The sequence below is a fragment of the Oncorhynchus nerka genome, linkage group LG5 (genome assembly GCF_034236695.1).
Source record: "Oncorhynchus nerka isolate Pitt River linkage group LG5, Oner_Uvic_2.0, whole genome shotgun sequence".
Lineage (NCBI taxonomy): Eukaryota > Metazoa > Chordata > Actinopteri > Salmoniformes > Salmonidae > Oncorhynchus > Oncorhynchus nerka.
In genome coordinates, this window is record NC_088400.1 from 42,958,971 (window position 1) to 42,977,933 (window position 18,963).

General features: G+C 41.8%; 1 protein-coding gene across 2 annotated transcripts; it reads left to right on the forward strand.

Annotated features, from left to right (window-relative positions):
* The first annotated feature begins 897 nt into the window (after window positions 1–897).
* On the forward strand, window positions 898–18,167 carry LOC115129540 (leukocyte cell-derived chemotaxin-2-like). 2 transcript variants are annotated; one of them, XM_029659990.2, is made up of 4 exons: window positions 898–922; window positions 16,539–16,650; window positions 16,932–17,083; window positions 17,527–18,167. In XM_029659990.2, exons 2-4 carry the CDS (start codon window positions 16,559–16,561, stop codon window positions 17,691–17,693), a joined length of 411 nt encoding a protein of 136 aa, XP_029515850.1. In that variant the 5' UTR covers window positions 898–922; window positions 16,539–16,558; the 3' UTR covers window positions 17,694–18,167. The 2 variants fall into 2 exon arrangements, with proteins under 2 accessions (XP_029515850.1, XP_029515849.1); XM_029659989.2 differs by lacking the exon at window positions 898–922 and adding an exon at window positions 16,172–16,304.
* The last annotated feature ends 796 nt before the right edge of the window (window positions 18,168–18,963 follow it).

An 18,963-nucleotide genomic window follows, 5' to 3' on the forward strand; every position in this document is an offset into this window, starting at 1 on the left:
GGGTTTTTAAGGTAAAGCATAGAGTCAGCAAAACATCATAATGTGGCTTCGTCAGGATTATATACCCTTAATTTAGCCATTAATAATGATTTTGATGTACATTAGGCTGGTTTATACTTGAATACTTGAACTGGTGGCCTGGTATTTTACAATATTGTTTCCACTGGTATTTATTCAGCTGGCATTTATTAAGAAAGTATGTTGTATTATTTTTGTATTTACTTATATTCACAGATTGAAAGAAATCACTAAAATAAAGTGCTATAATTTTTTTGGGGGAATGGGAGTTATATCATATAATATGCTGAAGCACACATATATCACCCCAAATGTATTTTTTCACACTCTCTCAAACTTCACTGACATCATTTGAGTGGAAACCAAATGTGTTCTTTGCTTAACTACTGACAATGGGTTTTTTTCAAAACAAAACACAGAAGGAAGTTTCCTCGTCAATTCCGGAGCCAAGACATACACAGTGCACTTGCCTTCGCTGTGGAACATTCCACAGTGGCAGTAAATCAATACTAGCTCCCACTATCAACATGTAAATGGTTGTTTATCTGGGCACTCAAAACACATTGAAACACCAAACCACTCTATCAAGAACAATTCATCTTTCAACAACAACACCAATGTTTATACATGCGCACTTATTTAAATAAAGGGATTAATATCAATGTAACACCAAGTAGACAAAGCCTATGAGTGTGTAATCAAGTGCTAGCAAGCAGTGGATCCAACGCCTTCGTTTGGCCAAATGTGTGGAGTGATAAGGCGTATCATGGCATAGCAGTCTTGGTGGGGGGGGGGGGGGGGGAATAAGTGAGTGACACTCATGACCAGTTGCAGCGTCTGTTGGGTGGGTCTAAACCAGGATAATAACCTTCGTCTTCATTGGGATTCCAATACATTTGACTAGGTACGTTGTTTTTTGTTCATAAACTTTGAAAATACTGATATTGATAACAATATCTGCATGTGTATAACGGAATATTTGAATTTACGACGTAGTCTGACATGCAAAGAAAACCATTTGTTAAAAATAAACTTTTGCAAATACACAAAGGCTTTGGCATCTGAAACACTGTAAGTGTACGTTTGAAAATAGCTTGGTTAGACATCTGTCACTTTTGCAATGTGCCAAGTTCTCCTTTTCCTGGATTTGGTTAATTCAATCGAGATTAAGGTTGAGCTGAATGAACAACAGAGACAAAATGCAAGTATAAACCCTTCTTAAAATAGTTTGGGGAATGGCCTCGTCTCTGAGGGATGATCCTCAGAGCCTGATCCTTTGATGGCAGGTAGCCCTATGCGGGGCAGTTGGCATTGAAATCTCCCCCTCGGGGATGAAGAGGTTCCAATGACAGGTCTTAGGTGGTGATGGTGGGGAGGTGGAGGGTTGTCGTTAACTTTTGCTGTGACACAGCAAGTACGAGAACATGGGTAAGTTTGACATACAAACACATCCCATGATTTATGCCCATTGGTTGAGAGAGAGGAATGTGATAAGAGTGTGCCCATTGGTTAAACAGCAAGCGTACGGAATTTGCATTATTCTGCTCATAGCTATAAGGCAAATAGGTGAATGACATTCTGTACGTTGATAATGGAAAACAGCAAGAGAGACACGATGCTATGCTGATGATGTTAATATTTTTTAAACACTAACATACATTCCCATTATGCACATAGAAGAGGAAGCAATGTGAATTGTATTGTGCTTACTGAAAGAAGCAAAGTGAGCTATCCATTCAGACCAGCCATACCGGTTGAACCTATGAGATGAACTACATTAGATTAGAAACTTCTCTTCAGCATGACATTATTTCCTCTCCAATTGCTGAGCATCAAATCACATCTCATCACATGTTATTAGTCACATGCGCCGAATGCAACAGGTGTAGACCTTACAGTGAAATGCTTACTCAACCAACAATGCAGTTAAAAAATATGAATAAAGAATAAGAAATAAAAGGAACAAGTAATTAAAGAGCAGCAGTAAAATAGCAATAGCGAGATTATATGCAGGGGGTACCGGTACAGAGTCAATGTGCGGGGGCAACGGTTAGTCGAGGTAATTGAGGTAATATGTACATGTAGATAGAGTTATTAAAGTGACTACGCATAGATAATAACAGAGAGTAGCAGCAATCAAATCAAATCAAAAATCAAATCAAAGCAGCAGCGTAAAAGAGGGGGAGGGGGGGGCAATGCAAATAGTCTGGGTAGCCATTTTATTAGATGTTCAGGAGTCTTATGGATTGGGGGTAGAAGCTGTTTAGAAGCCTCTTGGACCTAGACTTGGCGCTCAGATACTGCTTGCCATGCGGTAGCAGAGAGAACAGTGTATGGCTAGGGTGGCTGGAGTCTTTGACAATTGCTAGGGCCTTCTTCTGACACTGCCTGGTATAGAGGTCCTGGATGGCAGGAAGCTTGGCCCTAGTGATGTACTGGGCCGTTCGCACTACCCTCTGAAGTGCCTTGCGGTCGGAGGCCGAGCAGTTGCCATACCAGGCAGTGATGCAACCATGCTCTCGATGGTGCAGCTGTAGAACCTTTTGAGGATCTGAGGACTCATGCCAAATCTTTACAGTCTCCTGAAGCTGGACGGAAGATGAGAAGGGTAGCTATAGATGTGAGACAATGCAAATCTGAAAAATCTATAAAAATATTTGCCCATTTGAGTTTCCCAAAATAGTTAAGTTTGGTTCAAATGCCAAATAATTATTAATTGTACTCAGTAACTAAATGGGAGGGAGAAAGAGTATGAATGTCGGTGTGTTTGCACACTTGTATGGGCACTTTCTGTACAGTATGTATAGGACAAAGAAACACACATTCATACCTCTATGTTTGTGAGTGTTCCTCTATGTTTGTGCGTATGCATGCTGTGTGTGTACGTGTGTGTGTGCATGTGCATTAGAGCAATTGGGATGCACACACTTAACTACTAGACCAATCAATGGACTTTCTCCATGTCAACAGGGTTAGCTTTGGCAAACCCATAACAGACACTACCAGCCTCATAGTAGGCTGACAAAATGGAGGCTAAATGACCTGTGAGACTAATGGTTTCTTCCTCTAATGGTCTGGAAAGCCTTAGCATGGCCATTAAAACACAGACAATCAGGTTTAGCAATTCACAGCACCCCCAGAGTAACTCCCCCACGTCATTTCAATTGATTCTCCAAAGAGGCTCTGAAAGGTAATTTATTTTCTCATGAAGATTATTAGAAAAATAGAATAACCGTCAGAGAACCCAGCGTCTGAACACAGGAACCTAAACTGAAACCTGAATGACATTTGGATGAGGTTTTGATCTATTGTAAGGGTTGTTGAGGTGAAATATGTTTGGTGACACATGCAGTATACTCAGGAAAACAAATGCATTGTTTGTGGTGGTCAGTGAGACTCAAAATACAATTGAAGAGAAATGAGTGGTAATACAAACGGAACATCTAAACTGTCATCGTCATCTCAAATTCTCTGTCACTAAATCATGAACACGGGCCCTTATGTAACTATTTGTGCAATATAATGTGAGTAACAGAAACAATACTGGTCATTGGTTGTAGTTGGTTTGATTGGTTGTAGTTCAAATATCTAGCTAATTGGTGAAACAGAGGTGAAATGAGGTGAAGAATCAAGACATGCCAGAAACAAAAGTGGTGTAGCCCGACATCTAGTGGAGAAGTTGAGATTCAGCACATTTGGATCATATTCAGGGCCCTGAGCATATGCCACATCTGTGCTTAGTCCTACTGACGTGAATGTGGCTGCAAAGAGTTGATGTCATATGTTCAACTTAAGATCAGATTCCCTTTTGTACTTTCCTATGTTATTACTATTGCTATAACTCTGTTATGGATGATGACACTACTTTTTTTTTTTTTTTTTATTTCACCTTTATTTAACCAGGTAGGCTAGTTGAGAACAAGTTCTCATTTGCAACTGCGACCTGGCCAAGATAAAGCATAGCAGTGTGAACAGACAACACAGAGTTACACATGGAGTAAGCAATTAACAAGTCAATAACACAGTAGAAATAAAATGGGCAGTCTATATACAATGTGTGCAAAAGGCATGAGGAGGTAGGCGAATAATACAGTTTTGCAGATTAACACTGGGGTGATAAAAGATCAGATGGTCATGTACAGGTAGAGATATTGGTGTGCAAAAGAGCAGAAAAGTAAATAAATAAATAAATAAAATTTAAAAAAACAGTATAAAAACAGTATGGGGATGAGGTAGGTGAAAATGGGTGGGCTATTTACCAATAGACTATGTACAGCTGCAGCGATCGGTTAGCTGCTCGGATAGCTGATGTTTGAAGTTGGTGAGGGAGATAAAAGTCTCCAACTTCAGCGATTTTGCAGTTCATTCCAGTCACAGGCAGCAGAGTACTGGAAGAAAGGCGGCCAAATGAGGTGTTGGCTTTAGGGATGATCAGTGAGATACACCTGCTGGAGCGTGTGCTACGGATGGGTGTTGCCATCGTGACCAGTGAACTGAGATAAGGCGGAGCTTTACCTAGCATGGACTTGTAGATGACCTGGAGCCAGTGGGTCTGGCGACGAATATGTAGCGAGGGCCAGCCGACTAGAGCATACAAGTCGCAGTGGTGGGTGGTATAAGGTGCTTTGGTGACAAAACGGATGGCACTATGATAGACTGCATCCAGTTTGCTGAGTAGAGTGTTGGAAGCCATTTTGTAGATGACATCGCCGAAATCGAGGATCGGTAGGATAGTCAGTTTTACTAGGGTAAGCTTGGCGGCGTGAGTGAAGGAGGCTTTGTTGCGGAATAGAAAGCCGACTCTTGATTTGATTTTCGATTGGAGATGTTTGATGTGAGTCTGGAAGGAGAGTTTGCAGTCTAGCCAGACACCTAGGTACTTATAGATGTCCACATATTCAAGGTCGGAACCATCCAGGGTGGTGATGCTAGTCGGGCATGCGGGTGCAGGCAGCGATCGGTTGAAAAGCATGCATTTGGTTTTACTCGCGTTTAAGAGCAGTTGGAGGCCACGGAAGGAGTGCTGTATGGCATTGAAGCTCGTTTGGAGGTTAGATAGCACAGTGTCCAATGACGGGCCGAAAGTATATAGAATGGTGTCGTCTGCGTAGAGGTGGATCAGGGAATCGCCCGCAGCAAGAGCAACATCATTGATATATACAGAGAAAAGAGTCGGCCCGAGAATTGAACCCTGTGGCACCCCCATAGAGACTGCCAGAGGACCGGACAGCATGCCCTCCGATTTGACACACTGAACTCTGTCTGCAAAGTAATTGGTGAACCAGGCAAGGCAGTCATCCGAGAAACCGAGGCTACTGAGTCTGCCGATAAGAATATGGTGATTGACAGAGTCGAAAGCCTTGGCGAGGTCGATGAAGACGGCTGCACAGTACTGTCTTTTATCGATAGCGGTTATGATATCGTTTAGTACCTTGAGCGTGGCTGAGGTGCACCCATGACCGGCTCGGAAACCAGATTGCACAGCGGAGAAGGTACGGTGGGATTCGAGATGGTCAGTGACCTGTTTGTTGACTTGGCTTTGAAGACCTTAGATAGGCAGGGCAGGATGGATATAGGTCTATAGCAGTTTGGGTCCAGGGTGTCTCCCCCTTTGAAGAGGGGGATGACTGCGGCAGCTTTCAATCCTTGGGGATCTCAGACGATATGAAAGAGAGGTTGAACAGGCTGGTAATAGGGGTTGCGACAATGGCGGCAGATAGTTTCAGAAATAGAGGGTCCAGATTGTCAAGCCCAGCTGATTTGTACGGGTCTAGGTTTTGCAGCTCTTTCAGAACATCTGCTATCTGGATTTGGGTAAAGGAGAACCTGGAGAGGCTTGGGCGAGGAGCTGCGGGGGGCGGAGCTGTTGGCCGAGGTTGGAGTAGCCAGGCGGAAGGCATGGCCAGCCGTTGAGAAGTGCTTATTGAAGCTTTCGATAATCGTGGATTTATCGGTGGAGACCGTGTTACCTAGCCTCAGTGCAGTGGGCAGCTGGGAGGAGGTACTCTTGTTCTCCATGGACTTCACAGTGTCCCAGAACTTTTTGGAGTTGGAGCTACAGGATGCAAACTTCTGCCTGAAGAAGCTGGCCTTAGCTTTCCTGACTGACTGCGTGTATTGGTTCCTGACTTCCTGAACAGTTGCATATCACGGGGCTATTCGATGCTATTGCAGTCCGCCACAGGATGTTTTTGTGCTGGTCGAGGGCAGTCAGGTCTGGAGTGAACCAAGGGCTGTATCTGTTCTTGGTTCTGCATTTTTGAACGGAGCATGCTTATCTAAAATGGTGAGGAAGTTACTTTTAAAGAATGACCAGGCATCCTCAACTGACGGGATGAGGTCAATGTCCTTCCAGGATACCCGGGCCAGGTCGATTAGAAAGGCCTGCTCACAGAAGTGTTTTAGGGAGCGTTTGACAGTGATGAGGGTGGTCGTTTGACTGCGGCTCCGTGGCGGATACAGGCAATGAGGCAGTGATCGCTGAGATCCTGGTTGAAGACAGCGGAGGTGTATTTGGAGGGCCAGTTGGTCAGGATGACGTCTATGAGAGTGCCCTTGTTTACAGAGTTAAGGTTGTACCTGGTGGGTTCCTTGATGATTTGAGTGAGATTGAGGGCATCTAGCTTACATTGTAGGACTGCCGGGGTGTTAAGCATATCCCAGTTTAGGTCACCTAACAGAACAAACTCTGAAGCTAGATGGGGGGCGATCAATTCACAAATGGTGTCCAGGGCACAGCTGGGAGCTGAGGGTGGCCGGTAGCAGGCGGCAACAGTGAGAGACTTATTTCTGGAGAGGGTAATTTTCAAAATTAGTAGTTCGAACTGTTTGGGTATGGACCTGGAAAGTATGACATTACTTTGCAGGCTATCTCTACAGTAGACTGCAACTCCGCCCCCTTTGGTAGTTCTATCTTGACGGAAGATGTTATAGTTGGGTATGGAAATCTCTGAATTTTTGGTGGCCTTCCTGAGCCAGGATTCAGACACGGCAAGGACATCAGGGTTAGCAGAGTGTGCTAAAGCAGTGAGTAAAACAAACTTAGGGAGGAGGCTTCTGATGTTGACATGCATAAAACCAAGGCTTTTCGATCACAGAAGTCAACAAATGAGGGTACCTGGGGACATGCAGGGCCTGGGTTTACCTCCACATCACCCGCGGAACAGAGAAGGAGTAGTATGAGGTGCGGCTAAAGGCTATCAAAACTGGTCGCCTAGAGCGTTGGGGGCAGAGGATAAGAGGAGCAGGTTTCTGGGCATGGTAGAATATATTCAGGGCATAATGCACAGACAGGGGTATGGTGGGGTGCGGGTACAGCGGAGGTAAGCCCAGGCACTGGGTGATGATGAGACAGGTTGAATCTCTGGACATGCTGGTTGTAATGGGTGAGGTCACCGCATGTGTGGGAGGTGGGACAAAGGAGGTAACAGGGGTATGCAGAGTGGGTCTAGGGGCTCCATTGTGAACTAAAACAATTATAACTAACCTGAACAACAGTATACAAGGCATATTGACATCTGAGAGAGACATACAGCGAGGCATACAGTAATCACAGGTGTTGAATTTGGAAAGCTAGCTAAAAACAGTAGGCGAGGCTAATCCGCTAGCACAACAAACAGCAGGTAAAATGGCGTTGACTAGGCAACGGGGCCGACAGGTAAGACAAACAAGCAGAAAGGAGTACCGTGATTAATGGACAGTCCAGCGTGCGTCAGCTATGTAGCCAAGAGATCAGTGTCCAGGGGCAGCGGTGGATGGGCAGGGGGCTGGCGAGTGTTATCCAGGTTTTTTTTTTTTTTTTTTTTAAACTAACAATGACTAACTAGCTTGTAGCTAGTTAGCTGGTTAAGCGTCTGGAGGTTCTTGAGTGTGTCATAAAAATAAGAGTAAAAGTAACAGCGATTCCGTATCACATTGGGTGAGGCAGGTTTCCGGAAGGTATAAACAAATTAAAAATCAAAAAGAGATAGAAAGTAAATGGGGTCAGAGAGTGATTGGGACGCGGTGGTACAGACGGTTAGCAGGCCTGTGCTAACAAGCTAACAGTTCGTAGCCCGAGCTAGACAAGGTAGCAGTTAGCGGACCGGAGCTTGACAAGCTAGCCGTTAGCAGGCCGAATTAGCAAGCAGGGAGATAGCGAGGGCTAGAGAGTTAACCTTTGGGGGACGTCGCGATGGGGTGAGTCTGTTTATTTATTCCTCTTCATGCGGTGAGCTGGAGATACAGCGATTCAGAAAGCTCGCGGGCCTTGGCCAGCAGATGGATCTTTGGCGATGTCGCAGCGGAAAAGCCTGTTGAAACCCCTCGGACGATTATGTCGGCGGACCAGTCGTGATGGATCGGCGGGGCTCCGTGTCGGCAGTAGAGGGTCAGTAGAGGGTCCAGGCCAATTGGCAAATTAGGTATTTTTGGACCTCTTCGGGTAGTCGGGAGATGGGCTTAGCTCGAGGCTAGCTCCAGGCTAACTGGTGCTTGCTCTGGGACAGAGACGTTAGCCAGGAGTAGCCACTCGGATTGCAGCTAGCTATTTACGATGATCCGGTATAAAGCTTCAGAGCTTGCGGTAGGAATCCGGAGATGTGGTAGAGAAAAAGCAGTCTGATATGCTTTGGGTAGATGTCGCGCTGGTGTCTAGTTAGCGTTGAAGACCGCTAGCAGTGGCTAGCTAGTAGCTAGTTAGCGGCTAGCTTCTGGTGAGGGTTCCGATTCTAAAGCATAGAAAAAGCAGATCCGTACCACATTGGGTGATGCGGGTTGCAGGAGAATATATTCAGCCTGTGGTTGGGAAGTGAGATTAAAATATGTACGAAATATATACGGGAGAAAAAAGAGGAAAAAAACTATATTTACACTATACAGGACGGGACAAGACAAAACACACGTCCGACTGCTACGCCATCTTGGAAATGGTCAGTCAACTACTATTGATGCATTCACTGAAAAACGAAGATAAACCTTAGCGTTGGTCCTGCAACAAAAATCCACTGTGTCATGAAGTCTCACTTTGTCGTAAAGTTATGTATCATGTGACTCTCTGTTAATACGTTGTGACTTACCTGTCATTTTTACCTATTGCAGCCTTCGCAGGTGACACTAGTCCCCAAACACTTGCTTTGTTTGACGGCACAATGGATCTTGACGCAATGAGTGGTGGTGAGAGAAGGCTAAGAGTTCATATATTCTGAGGTCACAGACATGGATGATTTGTCTAAAGTTAAGCACATAACACTCTAAAACCTGACAAACAAAGTAGAAAATCGAACTAAGTCCTACCTCATCTCCCTTTAGCCATATCCACTGCAGTGATGGCTGGTGCTCTGGTCACTCTCCTAAAGTTAAATAAAGGTTAAATTAAATAAAAAACTGGATCTGGACCGAAGCAGTTGCTAGCAAACTTGCAACATTGTATCAAGTAGCCTATTCACGGGCTGTCAGAGTTTCCCGCGCCAGTGAGCTCGGGACAGACAGCTCAGGACAGACAGCTGTTTCCAACTGGATATATGGGATCATCAGATCATGATATTTTTCTCTTCCACACCGAGGCTTGGTGATTAACGAGGCCGGGAGTGTTGGAAAGATTTTTCAAATACTGAGGAACTATCTTTTGCAATGGATGTAAACAAACACTTAATGTACAATGTGTGACTGAGCTGCTCAGTTTATTAGTGGTGGACCTGTTGAATTAAGACAATCAGAAATCATACATTGCCAAATGGGTTCTTCCTACATTTGTATGCAGCAGGCCAGGTAGGACTACCTCAATGCATGCTCAGGTGATATGCGCTCACTCAACGTTATCAGGACATAGAAACACAACAGTGGCACAAGCCAAGAGACAAGAAGATTGATGACAAGCCTATTCCGGCGGTCTTGGAGACAAGGGCAAAAGTGAGCTGGAAGAGAAGTCTACTGCAGTTATAACTTTGACTGGTGAGCTACATGTGAATGCATTGTTTACATCTAATGCATGTAATAACCAATTAAACCACAAGAGGATATTTTTTATCACAGATGCAAGTCCATTATATCTTCAACTTTTACGTATCAAAGAAACCCATGTTTTACATATGGGCAGGTACTTACTGTATAGGCACAAATCTATGGTTAGCAGCAGAAACAGTATGGTATCCATAAACAAATGTCATCAAATGTTTCCAAATGTTTCCACCTCCATGGTTGTATGTTTATGTTCTCAGGACAGTGTCAGAAGTAACAGATGAAGATGGGTGGGCGTATAACGTGAACGTCTAGCAACCAGAAGGTTGTAAATTTGATTATCATTACAGACAACTTGCGCATTTTAGCTAATTAGCAACTTGTCAACTGTCAACTTACTACATTTTAGTTACTTTTCAAATACTAAGTATGCTAGCTAACTCTTCCCCTAACCTTAACCCTTTTAGCTTACCCTAACATTAACCCTTTTAGCTAACCCTAACCCTAACCTTTACTCTTTAAGCTAACTTGTAAACATAATCCTAACCCCTAGCCTAGCTAACATTAGCCAGATAGCTAACGTTAGCCACCCAGCCACCTAGCTAGATTTCGTAACATATCATATTATAAAGACACAGGGCGAGACGCAGATGCAGACACCAGAGGCAAATGGTTCGAGTCTCTGATATTTATTGAAAAACAAGGAGCAGGCAAGCGGCTGGTCGAGGACAAGCATAAGTTCATAAACCAGGTCAGAGTCCAGAAGGTACAGGGCAGCAGACAGTCTGGAGGTCAGGCTGAATGGTCAGGCAGGCGGATACAGTGTCAGGGCAGGCAAAGGGTCAGAAACGGGAGGACTAGAAAAACAGAGACTAGGAAAAACAGGAGCACGGAAAAACACACTACTTGACTTGACGAACTGGCAACAGAGAGACAGAAGACACCGGTAGAAATACACAGGGAATAACGGGAACAAATGGGAGACACCTGGTGGGGGGTGAAGACAAGCACAAGACAGGTGAAACAGGGTGTGACACATATGTTTCGCAAATTCATAACATATACAGTAATACAAATTGTAATTTGTAACAAATCATAGAAAATGGTTGATGGCCATCCACAAATGATTACATACCATACGTTTCGTATGGTATGTAATCATTTGTGGATGGCCATCAACCATTTTCTATGATTTGTAATATATCATACTAAAAGGAGTGTCTCGGACTTACACAGATAATAATACGAAATTCTCTGAGACCAGGTTGAGAATACCCATACAGATTTCTGTCTGTGTGCATGGGTGTGTGAGGACTAGCCTATAATAAGAATGTGTGGCTGGAAGTTGGACAGCTGACTCCAGTCACCCAAGTCATAGACTGTTTTCACTGCTACTGCACGCCAGGTGTAGGACCAAAAGGCTCCTTAACAGCTTCTACCCCCAAGCCATAAGTCTACTGAACAATTAATCAAATGCTCCCCCCCCCCCCCCACCATTTGTTATGTACACTGCTGCTACTCGCTGTTTATTATCTATGCATAGTCACTTCCCCCTAACCTCCATGTATAAATTACCTCGACTAACCTGTATCCCTGCACATTGACTCGGTACCAGTGCCCCCTGTATATAGCCTCATTATTTTATTATGTTACGTTAGTTTATTTGGTAAACATTTTCTGAACTCTTTCTTGAACTGCACTGTTGGTTAGGTCAACACTTGTTGTATTCGGCGCAAGTGACGAAGAAAGTTTCATTTGATTTGAGCAATCTGGAATTAGGGATCATGCGATATACTATTTTAAACTTCTTAGTTTGTTTTTTGCGCTTTTCACGTGCACCCTATGCTTCACAATTGTCATCTCAAAATCTAGTTCTGGCATTTGTAGGTTGGACATTGCAATGTGATGATACATGTAGTGTGTTATTCATTCAGTTATTCATTTAGTGTTAAGGTTATATTTTTTGAGGTCTCCTGAGTCAAATTATATGTAAATCAGACTTCTGTTGCTAACGTTGTACTTGTGATTCCACTAAGTTGTGTAGTTATGTATGAGTTATGTAAGTTGTTATAATTGATTGTCATGACTGGCCTGTGAGCATCAGGGTACAATCGATCAGGGCTCTACAGAGATATCAAATCAAATCAAATTGTATTGTTCACATACACGTGATTAGCAGATGTTATTGTGGGTGTACCGAAATGCTTGTGCTTCTAGCTCCAACAGTGCAGTAATATCTAACACGTAATATCTAACAAATTAAACATTCACCCAATACACACAAATCTAAGTAAGAATGTATGAAGACTATATACATGGACGAGCGATGTCAGAGCAGAATGGACTAAGACACATTAGAATGGTATAGAATATAGTATATACATATGAGATGAGTAATGGAGGATACAGTTGAAGTCGGAGGTTTACAGACACCTTAGCCAAATAGCCAAATGTTTTTCACAATTCTTGATATTTAATCATAGTAAAAATTCCCTGTTTTAGGTCAGTTAGGATCACCACTTTATTTTAAGAATGTGAAATGTCAGAAAATTAGTAGAGAGAATGATTTATTTCAGCTTTTATTTCTTTCATCACATTCCCAGTGGGTCAGAAGTTTACATAAAGTTTTTTATGGCGGTTTTGGAGCAGTGGCTTCTTCCTTGCTGAGTGGCCTTTCAGGTTATGTAGTTATAGGACTCGTTTTACTGTGGATATAGATACTTTTGTGCCTGTTTCCTCCAGCATCTTCAATAGGTCCTTTACTGTTGTTCTGGGATTGATTTGCATTTTTCGCACCAAAGTACATTAATCTCTAAGAGAGCGTACACATCTCCTTCCTGAGCAGTATGATGGCTAGGTGGTCCCATGGTGTTTATTCTTGCGTACTATTGTTTGTACAGATGAATGTGGTACCTTCAGGTGTTTGCAAATTGCTCAAAAGGATGAACCAGACTTGTGGAGGTCTACAATTTATTTTCTGAGGTCTTGGCTGATTTCTTTTGATTTTCCCATGATGTCAAGCAGAGGCACTGAGTTTGAAGGTAGGCCTTGAAATACATCCACAGGTACACCTCCAATTGACTCAAATTATTTCATTAGCCTATCAGAAGCTTCTTAAGACATGACCTAATTTCATGGAATTTTCCAAGCTGTTTAAAGGCACTGTCAGCTTAGTTTATGTAAACTTCTGAATGAAATAATCTGTCTGTAAACAATTGTTGGAAAAATGACTTGTGTCATGCGCAAAGTAGATGTCCTAACCGACGTGCCAAAACTATAGTTTGTTAACCAGAAATTTGTGGTGGTTGATAAACAAGTTTTAATGACTCCAACCTAAGTGTATGTAAACTTCTGACTTCAACGGCATGTACACATTATTAAGTGAATGAGAAACCATAGAATAGTACAGAAAACAATATATACATATGAGATTACTATGCCAGATAAGTAAACATTGTCATTCCTGCTCCCGCTTTTCCCCTCTCCAGCATTGCACACTCCTGCTATCATCATTACGCACTTCCCCCCGTCATGCGCATCAGCGATTATTGGACTCACCTGGACTCAATCACCTCTTGTCATTACCTTCCCTTTATCTGTCTGTTTCCCCGCTCTGTTCCCTGCTTCTGCATTGATTGTCATATGTCCTTGTATACCCATGTGCTGGCTCTGTTCCTGTCTTGTTTTATGTCTGTTCCTGATTAAGTGTTTGACTCCCCGTACCTGCTTCTCATCCCAGGCGTCGGTCCTTACAGAATACAGTATATACATATGAGCTGAGTAATGCAAGACATGTAAACATTATTAAGTGATTAAGATACCGTAGAATAGTATAGAATACTGTATAAATGAGATGAGTAATGCCAGATATGTAAACATTATTAAAGTGACTAGTGTTCCAGTCTTTAAAGTAGCCAGTGATTTCTAGTATATGTCTAGGCAGCAGCCACTAATGTTCTAGTGATGGCTGTTTAACAGTCTGATGGCCTTGAGATAAAAGCTGTTTTTCAGTCTCTCGGTCCCAGCTTTGATGCACCTGTACTGACCTCACCTTCTGGATGATACCGGGGTGAACAAGCAGTGGCTCAGGTAGTTGATATCCTTGATGATCTATTTGGCCTTCCTGTGACATCCGGTGCTGTATGTGTCCTGGACAGTGGATGGTCCCCCCCCCCCCCCCCAATGCGTTGGGCAGACCACACCACCCTCTGGAGAGCCTTGTGGTTGCGGGTGGTGCAGTTGCCATTCCAGGAGGTGATAGAGCCCGACAGGAGGCTTTTAATTGTGTATCTGCTAAAGTTTGTGAGGGTTTTAGGTGACAATCAAATTTCTTTAGCCTCCTGAGATTGAAGAGGCTCTGTTGCGCCTTCTTCACCACACTGTCTTTGTGGGGGGTCCATTTCAGTTTGTCAGTGATGTGTATGCCAAGGAACTTGAAGCTTTCCACCGTCTCCACTGCGGTCCCGTCAATGTAGATAGGGAGGTGCACCCTCTGCTGTTTCCTGAAGTTCACGATCATCTCCATTGTTTTGTTGACGTTGAGTGAGAGGTTGTTTTCCAGGCACCACAGTCCCAGAGCCCTCACCTCCTCCCTGTAGGCTGTCTCGTAATCGTTGATTATCAAGCCTACTACTGTTGTGTCGTCTGTAAACTTGATGATTGAGGCGTGCATACCCACTCAGTCATGGATGAACAGATATCCCTCCCGCAAAGGGGGAGCGGTATAGAGGGATTGATGGGGGGTGGGGTTTAAATTCGTAAATTATAAGGCAGCAGCCCGACTCCTTCCTAGTCTCTAATGTGAGAGATTGGAATGCGTGTGCTTTATGGAGAATCTACCTCAGAATTGTAACATGCAATAAATGGACTTTGGGACATTATATTTCTCCAGCCAAAATGGTCGTAACAATGACAGATGGAATATGAAAATGAATGTTATTTTTGCTATGTTATTGTTAAAGGGAAATGTCACAATTGTTCAACTTAATTTTCATCATCTCCAGCACCGCCCCAATATCAACATATGTGAAAATTACGTGTTTCTATTTTCTGTCATCATCGGTGTGCATCCTGTGATTTGAACCAATTTTAATTATGAATTGCCCACAAATTGTCTACTAATTGGTTCATTATGTCATTGGGAACACTGATCTTATGAAGTTGAACAATTTTGAAATTTCCCTTCAACCAGGTGGCAGCTGGCTTCTTTTTTCTCTTTGTAATATGTTGAGATATTACACATTATGCAAAAGGTTAACTTCACTTAGTTGCTTACCTTGGAGCAAAAGTATGTGTCTTTCGTTATCTTGCTTGTGTTCAACTGTGCATGACCACAAAGCTTTATCCACAACCTACACTTCTCTCCGTTAGATTTTGGTTTTGGAAAGCGTATAAAAAAGACACCACTCTCTTACCTCTCCAGGTACAGACTGTCAGTATTACATGTGCCCCAGGCACACCGTTTTACCATTTTCTGTTCACTTGTAGCAGAGAAAGGAAAAGTATCCCTGCCTGTAGCCCATAGAAACCATGAGGATTTTTTTCAAGGGTCAAGGGTCAAAAGGGTAAATTATGTAAAACTGATTTGGGATACCTTTGATGGTTTCTTATAACCAGGTGCTTTACATACTAACCAATATACCTGAACATTAACAGGTCAAAGACGGCCATTATGTGTTTTTCTTTATTATAATTTTGTATTATTGTATAATGTACACCATGTGTTAGGCACTTTTTCTGTTATAAAGTTTATGTTTATTCTCTATTGGAGTATATTCATTGCTTAAAGTGATAGTTGACCCAAATGTCATAATTTGTCAACCTTTTTCTGTATTTTTTTTAAAACCCAATCAGAGTATTCTGAACAAACCTTATTTGCCAAGAAACAGGTGAAGGTCAGGGACAGGCTTCAAGTTTCAAGTCCAAAGAAATGCTTTCTTGGAGGTTCCTTCTCGACAATGCAACAACAATAAAACATTATAAAATATAAGAATTTTGAACATAAAGTAAATTACCCAGAAGAATAGAATAAACATTTTAGCATAACACCACTTGTTTACCCTGCTGTCCACCATTTTGTTCTACCAAATATATTTGTTTTCTGGATTTCACAAAGTAAACAAAGTATTTCCAAATTCAGGGTTTTCTACTATGATGAAAGAGTGTGAAACAAGGGTGTGCAATGTGGGAAAGTTGAACTTCAACAGATATTTAAGCACAGACATTATGCAGTCAGAAACACAGATGGAAGCTGAGCAAGAATTTCTTGTAGATTTTCTCCTTGAGTGAAAGCATCATCTAAGGCTTTACCATGAAGACTGCTGTTCTTTTGTTTACTGTGGTGCTCATAGGTAAGAATAACCAAAATGGACATATATTGATTTAACTATTAGGTCAATCCATTGCAATATCAAATCAAGTAGCTGTCCAGCTCGCACATGCAATTTGTTTGGTTCTGGATGCAGTTTGTGTTCAATATAATTTTGGCATTTTAATATAAATACACTTAAATAGTTTAGTAGAAAATATCAGCATAACAGGTTTTCCTCCTTAGTCAATATATCTGTGGTTCATCCCATCTCTAGCTGTGTTGTCAGAGTGTGAGATGGTCAAGTTTGGTCAGCTGTGCAGCGACAACTCCAGTAATAGGAGGAGGACAGGGGACAAATGGGGACAAGGACACCACGGCGCAAGCAGGTATGGCAAGTGTGTGTGTCTAGTATTTGTGGCATGTATTTTGATGTATCAGTTTGGTTTTGTATTATTTTACTGTCCGCAATTTACCTCATACTTTAGTTGATAAGATGTTAACCACATTCCATGACAATGATTGAAATCTAAAAACCCATTAATTCAATATTAATGTTCTTACTGTATACAGTACAAGAATGAAAACATACCATAGTGTTGCAATTGAGATACTCTCTGAATACTTTGTGAACCCCCCAACTTTAATACCCTTTCCTATCTATGTCCAGAGGAGGCCGTGCGCATCAGGGTCTGGACATTGTGTGTAATGATGGGGCCACAGTGTACGCTCCATTTGACGTGAAACTCAACGGGAAAGTGATCGTGTACACAGACCCGAAGAAGGCAGCCATCAACGATGGGATCAACCTCAGTGGAGAGGGTCAGTGTCTATCCTGAATATTTTTTTTTTAAATAACCGAGATAAATAGTTAAGTTAATGCTATGCTTGTAAATATGCACTGTATTCCGATGGAACTCCCTAAAAACCAACCACTTCACTCTGTGATTGTCGTAACAGGTTAGGAAAGCATTTTCGCTACTCCTTTTCTTAACTTTAACTTCATTCTCCTAACCTGCTACATTACTTCTCCTTACCTGCTGTGTAAGTTCTCCTAACCACTAAGAAAAAGTCACTTTTGATCACGGCTGTATTGAAGTGGCGTGTTTTTAGGCTGTCCCGTAACCCAATATTCTGGCTCTGTTGTGTCACTGAGGTATACCAGCAACTAATATGTCACATGGCGGAATGGATATTGGAAGAATATGCGGCATATAATTGGGTAATGGGTAATGGTTGTGCTTGTGCTTGTGCTTGTTTTCTAGGTCTGTGCTTTAAGCTGTTCTATGTAAAGCCTGACAAGTACTCTGGGATGGTGAAGAAGGGCCAGAGGATTGGGACCATGCTGACCATGCAAAGTGTCTACCCAGGGATCACTTCTCACGTCCACGTCCAGATGTGTGACAAGTCTGACCCCACCAAGTTCTTCTAATGGAGTCCCTTTTGGCCTCTCAATCAACCAATAACATGATTGTAATCATTGGCCAATAGATGGGCTTACTGTGTTTAAAAATAATAATTTGCTTATTATTATAAACATTTTTATTACAGTAGAAAATACATGCATGCTGCACATTTCTGGAATAAAGTTTTACATGAACCCTATAAGCATCAGGGGTAAATTCATAATTTTTTATAAATCCTTTTATGCAACTAGTTACAGACATGAAAATAGACAATGATTTCTGTGTTAACATATAATTTATGTGGTATATATATATATATACACTCTTTTTGTATACTAGTTGTACTTGGCTCATCTGACAATGTGTACTCAATAGTAAACTTTGTGAAAAAAACATGATAGATTTAAAACAAATACATGTCTGTCATTGAACAACCCAGTGGAAAAAAACACCCATCTCTTTAATAAGTTCTTTAGACAATAAAAGCTAATTTACCAACATTTCTGAAAATTTGAAATGAAACTTCTATTGATCAAAATAACTGTTTAAAACATGAAAAACATACTAAAATTGTCACGTTCGTCCTAATGATGAGACCAAGGCGCAGCGTGATAAGAATACATTCTTCTTTAATTAACAAAAACCACTTAAACAACTGTGCCGCTATGCTAAACCAAGTGCTGACATGCAACTACACATAGACAATAACCCACAAAACCAAATTGGAAAATGGCAACCTAAATAGGATCCCCAATCAGAGACAACGATAAACAGCTGTCTCTGATTGGGAACCAATTCAGGCCACCATAGACCTACATATACCTAGACATACCAAAACACCATAGAATTACAAAAACCCTAGACAAGCCTAACACACATACCACCCTCATCACACCCTGACCTAACCAAAACAATAAAGAAAACCCTGACCTAACCAAAATAATAAAGAAAACAAAGAATACTAAGGTCAGGGCATGACAATAAAAAAATAAAAAATACATTAAATTTGACTATAAATGTGTGAAAATTTAAAAATATATGCATATTTTGGGGAATTTAAACCATTAGCTTGTGTTACAAAAGGTTAATAAAATAAAAAGTGTTACTGTTTGACAGAAAATGTAATTTTGCCATCATTTCCAATTTGGGGTCCAAAATTACCCATGTTGGTGCATTTAGGGGTCAAAATATGTTGGTACTTTTGGGGTATTAACAACAAAATAAATACATCATAAATCATTCCTAATAAATAATGTGTATTTTTGTATCTGAGCCTCCATTTTGGATTTTTGTCTC